At 43.7% G+C, this 6000-nt stretch overlaps 1 protein-coding gene across 1 annotated transcript in view; it reads right to left on the bottom strand.

The window, feature by feature from the left end:
• Window positions 1–346: 346 nt before the first annotated feature.
• The window catches only part of LOC136157195 (trophoblast Kunitz domain protein 1-like), a 40168-nt gene continuing 34514 nt past the window's right edge, over window positions 347–6000 (bottom strand). Inside the window, exon 6 of the mRNA XM_065919190.1 lies at window positions 347–696. Within this exon, the coding sequence (XP_065775262.1) occupies window positions 347–696 (350 nt within the window). The remainder of the gene's footprint in view (window positions 697–6000) is intronic.

Raw genomic sequence — 6000 nt, 5'->3', positions numbered from 1 at the left:
TCCTCATCGGACTTCAGAGTTTCCGGGAACCACTCTTCGAATGTCCTCTGCAAAAAGAAAGGAACTTGTTGAGTAACACCATTGTAGCCCCAGACCTGGACACCCGTCATCTTGACAGATCTTATGTTTTCAAAAAACTATGAAACTGTAGTCCCCATGACTCGAATGGCCAACAAGAAAGAAGTGATTTTTCCAAGCCTAGGTGTGGTGCTCAGGAGCACTGCAGACCTGCCCTGTACCATGGCTGATCAGTGTTCCACTTGAGAAAGGGGAACATGTGATCAGGCTGAGATGATCACAAAGAAGCATCAGGGGGTGATCTTCTGCCATTCTCTCCTTGGAGAACTCACTCAGTGTGGGTTTCACAGGACACTGCAGCCTCTTCTCCTGGCAGCAGTGAGGAGGAAAGATACCACGCAGGGTGAATGGTGTGTGGCCCCCTGAGCTCCACCTCTTTCCCCAGCCCTTCCCCTCCTCCTGTGCCCTGCCCCCTGTCTTCCCACAGGGACCCTGCCTCTTGATAGCAGGTCTTTATGCAGTCCTCTAACTTTTCAAAGTTGCTTTCATTCCCTTCGCAGCCACCATACACAAACTGCTTGCACAGTCCAATCTGGGTGTTGTAGGAGTACCTGGTCATCATGGTGTTACAGCCACCTGTTAATTTTGGTTCCAGGCAGAAGGCAGGCTTAGAAGCTGCTGGAATGAGAGGGGCTATGGATCAGTTATGAGGATTGTCATCACAGCTCCGTACACGGACAACAAGGAGAACTGCCAGTTTATTTGCAGTAGAGAATGATAGGATTGTGGAGGATGGTCAGGTTGGAAAGACCATTTGAAAACCTCCTTTCTGGGACAGAATTATGAATGTTGCTAGGGATTACATGATATAGTACTCATGTACAAATGTGTATCTCCTCATAAAGCTTTTTAAGAAAGATTGGTATAATGCCATAGATAAGCCTTAAAATATCTGCCAGATTTCTGAGATCATCTAGTGGTTAAGAATCTCCTTCCAATGAAGGAGTCTTAGTTTCAATACCTTGTCAGGGAGATGAACTCCCAAATGCTGTAGACCGTATGATGGCAGGGCACACATTCTTTATATTCATGACTGATACTCTGTTCAAAGAATGCATGGAACATTTTTCCCCTCTTTAGATGAGGAAACTGCAGATAACTTTCCCCAGGAAACAGAGCATGTGTGTGGTAGAGCCAGGACAGGTTCCTATGATGTCAAAACACATCTGATACAATATCTAATTCTGCCAGGAATTTGGAAAATACAACTTACCTGCAAGTGTTTCTGGAGTCAGTGTCCTACTTTCTTTTTTTTTTTTTTTAAATATTATTTTATTAGTTGGAGGCCAATCACTTCACAACATTTCAGTGGATTTTGTCATACATTGACATGAATCAGCCATATAGTTACAAGTATTCCCCATCCCGATCCCCCCTCCCACCTCCCTCTCCACCCGACTCCTCAGGGTCCTCCCAGTGCACCAGGCTTACAGGCGCACATCAAGAAACAAGAAAAAAGCCAAATAAATAACCTAACTCTACACCTAAAGCAATTAGAGAAGGAAGAAATGAAGAACCCCAGGGCTAGCAGAAGGAAAGAAATCTTAAAAATTAGGGCAGAAATAAATGCAAAAGAAACTAAAGAGACCATAGCAAAAATCAACAAAGCTAAAAGCTGGTTTTTTGAAAAAATAAACAAAATTGACAAACCATTAGCAAGACTCATTAAGAAACAAAGAGAGAAGAACCAAATTAACAAAATAAGAAATGAAAAGGGTGAGATCACAACAGACAACACTGAAATACAAAGGATCATAAGAGACTACTACCAGCAGCTCTATGCCAGTGTCCTACTTTCATTACTAACTTGTACCCAAGGCAACCTAAGCCCCCAATTCACAGGGCAGAGTGAGCCTGGGTTTATCCAAACACAAATATGTGGTGTCTCTATTATATTCAATCAATTTCCCAGACACCCACTGTGCGTCCCCCAGTCAATTGATGGCTGATAAGAAATCCATGTAGTTGGGGCAGATCCCACAGGTTGAGCACTCAAGACTGTCCTCAATTTATGCCAGCCACGTGGTCCTCACTAACTTTTACTTGTGACCAAATGGATAAAATAGGGAGGAAATGACCCCACTTCCATGTTCAATAACTGAGTGTTACTGATGACCAAACTTAGGAAAACACTTCCTTACTGTTTTGAGTAAGGCAAATCTATTTGATATTAACACAGAAGAAGCATCAAAGATTTTGGACATGACATCATGAGTGTCACATCATATTCACAAGAATAGAAGGTGGCCCCAGCATCTCTGGCAGCATCCAGATGGCCAAATTTCAAAGGCTCTCGAAGTGGTAGTGGGGTGGAGGATGAAGATTGGGATGCAGAGACAAGGTAGATTGAGGCAAGAATCAGGAATTCACATCCCAGGCTCTACTCTAACTGCAGTCATGGGGAGATTTTCCATTGTTTCCATCCTTACATCAATATTTATGGACTGTAACCTATGTGCCCGGAACTGTGAGAAGTTCTAGATAAAAGGGAAGTCTTGCTCTCATGGTGCTTAGAGCCAACTGGATGAGACAGAAGTAAAGCAAGTAGTCGTATGGGAGAGAGGAGACAGGCATATTTCTGCTGAGGAAGCTAGGGTTGAGAAGCAAGAGGGAAAGGCTGAATATTGTCACAAGCAGCCAGAGCTCAGCCCTGACTGGGTTCCCCTTGGACTTCAGCTTCTCAGGGGAGGCCAGTTCCCATGGCCTCTGCAAAAGGAGAGGAACTTGCTGATTCAATCTCTGAAGCCCCACTCCTGGACACTGTATACCTGGACAGGACCTAGACCTTCCTAGAAATGAGCAACCACAGTGCTCTCAGGATCACAATGACCACCAGTAGGAAGCGAATTTTTGAAGTCAAGGTGGGGGACTCAGTAGCACTATCAACCTGTTCTGTGGGGTGCTGACTTACTCTTACCATCTAAGAAAGGGGAGCATGAGAGTAAGCTCAGATTATCAGGATGGTGCTTCTAGGGCTGACCTTTCATCAAGTTGGCTCCTGGAAGACATGCTGAATCCACAGTTCCCAAGGACATTGCAGCCATTTCCCCTGAGAAGCAGCGAGGAAAACAGTCACTTTGGACAGTTTTGAGGAATGTGCACCCATCCGAGCTCCAGCTCTTTCCCCAGCCCCTCCCCCTGTCCCTATGCCCTGTTTGCTGCTGTCGCCTATAAAAGATCTATAACTTCAGAGTTGTGAATTAAGTTTTATTCGGGGCAAAACGAAGACTGCAGCCTGGGAGGCAGCATCTCAGATAGTTCTGAGAGACTGCTCCAAAGCGACAGTGGAGGAAGGTCTATATATAAGGTTTTAGTGAAGGAGGAGTTCAATACCATAAAGTGCTCATTTTACAAAATGGTTTTTTGTTAGTCATGAGGATCTGATGAAGGGATTTAGTGCTCTAGATATGAGGAGATGTAAGGATTGAGATCATGAAATCTGTTCCTAAAAACACCCAGCTATCTAAAGACCTGTCTCACCAGATTCCCTGGAGTACAGAGTGCCTCAGTTCAGTTCCCTCCAGTCACTGTCCTGTCTGACTCTTTGCGACCCCTTGGACTGCAGCACACCAGACTTCCCTGTCTATCACCAACTCCTGGAGCTTGCTCAAACTCATCTCCATTGAGTCTGTGATGCCATCAGTCCTTCTCATCGTCTGTCGTCCCCTTCTCCTCTCACCTTCAATCTTTCCCAGCATCAGGGTCTTTTCCAAGGAGTCAGTTCTTCGCATCAGGTGGCCAAACTATTGGAGTTTCAGCTTCAGCATCAGACCTTCCAGTGAATATTCAGGACTGATTTCTTTTCAGATTGACTGGTTTGATCTCCTTGTAGTCCAAGACATTCTCAAAAGTATTCTCCAACACCACAGTTCAAAACCATCAATTCTTTAGTGCTCAGCTTTCTTTATGGTCCAATTCTCAAATCCATACATGACTACTGGAAAAACCATAGCTTTGACTAGATGGGCCTTTGTTGGCAAAGTAATGTCTCTGCTTTTTAATATGCTGTCTAGGTCAGTCATAGCTTTTCTTCCAAGGAGCAAGTGTCTCTTCATTTCATGGCTGCAGTCACCATCTGCAGTGATTTTGGAGCCCAAGTGTGCCTCACTCCACCCTGAACTCCCTCTGGGTTTGTTGAAGGTGAACAGTTATAGCAAGCAGCATGGGGCTCAATCTCAGTAGAGGCGTATGGCAAATGCCTTTGTTGTTCACTTATTGCCAATGCCCTTGGTAAGTGCCAATTTGTAGTTGGCACAGCCCCTCTCTGGTCATCAATCCGGCCATACTTTGGGGGGCACTTCATGACCATTTTGTCTCGGGTTGCTGGGAAGTCTCATTCAGTTCTGAGGAAGGTTCTTGCTGATAGGCCACTCAGCAAGAGTGGAGTAGGTCTTCATAGTCAAAGACCTCTGGACACCTGTCTTCTCTTATGGCCCAGAAAAGTATTTCCTTCATTGCACCTTCCCATATCTAGAGTTACACTATCACAATCACTAATCCTTTAGCAAGATATGCCTTTGAGCAACTGCTTTAAGTCTAGTCATCATTATTTTCATTGGAGGCTCAGTCATACACTTGGCAATACAAGAAGCAGTGATCTTTGAAACAGGCAAAATACAAAGAGTATAGTTAATAACATTAGTGGAATTAAAAGTAAATATTTTAGCCATGTACATCCCACACCAAACCAGTTTTGTTTTTTTTGTTTTTTTAAAGATCATCAAGACTAGGTAATGGGTCATTTAAAGCAGAAATCTGATTTTTCACGTGGTTCATCAAATGTGTTACATTTAAGGATTTATCAGGCATGAAAATAGAGCATTCACTTTGAATCAGAACACAGATATCTCCTTGCGGTTCTGTAAGGTGTCAAAGACTTTGCAGTTGTGTAGCACTGCCTTTCTCATCACAGAGATTTCAGAATTCAATAGGCTAATAGCCTGGTTACTGTCATTTAACGCTTATGAAAGTTGCTAAGGCTCGATATGGCCGATTACATCCTCCAACCCCATTGAAGGCATGTACACACACACAAGCTGCTAAATGGTCATACCAGTAGAACACAGATCTTTGACCCATTGGGATCATACCAATGGTAGATTGGTTGCAATGACCTCTAATTTGTTAACATGTATGACCTTAAATTCATGGAAATCCAGGCTACACCTTTGTATCCATCCCTGTAGATGTCAAGTCCATAAATTAGTGCCACAAATCCACTGAGTTCCATACCAATCACTCTTTCTAAGGGTAATAATAGGCATAGTTTAAAAAGCACCCAACCTTGTCTCATAATATTATGAGGTTGATCATTTTTACTATGATTTAATTGATCCCAACATAGAGGAGCTTTTAAACTTAAATGACCATGCTGCTGCTGCTGTTAAGTCACTTCAGACTCTGTGAGACCCCCTAGATGGCAGTCCACCAGGCTCCACCATCCCTGGGGTTCTCCAGGCAAGAACACTGGAGTGGGTTGCCATTTCCTTCTCCAATGCATGAAAGTAAAAGTGAAAGTGAAGTCGCTCAGCCACCCCATGGACTGCAGCCTACCAGGTTCCTCCGTTCATGAGATTTTTCAGGCAAGAGTACTGGAGTGGGTTGCCATTGCCTTCTCCTAAATGACCCTCGTCTGGTGTTAGCCATATAGATCCATCACATAACTGTGGGTGTTTTCCTTTTAAAGATGAGAGGTTAGTTTTTTGTTTTTTCTTTTAATTGAGAGCTAGCTTGTCGCTCTGAATGAGTTTGAACGATCCTAAAAGAAAACTTGAATCTATGGCCAGCATCAGAACAGGTATTATTAATTGACCAGGTGAGAGGATCCCACTAGTAATATCATGAGTAGACAGAACAGGACTGAACCCAGTCAGACCCCAAAGGACAGAAATCCACCATGGTAACCCAGAAATACTAGACACA

Source organism: Muntiacus reevesi, chromosome 2 (assembly GCF_963930625.1).
Source record: "Muntiacus reevesi chromosome 2, mMunRee1.1, whole genome shotgun sequence".
In the NCBI taxonomy this organism is placed as follows: domain Eukaryota; kingdom Metazoa; phylum Chordata; class Mammalia; order Artiodactyla; family Cervidae; genus Muntiacus; species Muntiacus reevesi.
This window is presented reverse-complemented; position numbering and strand designations above follow the sequence as displayed.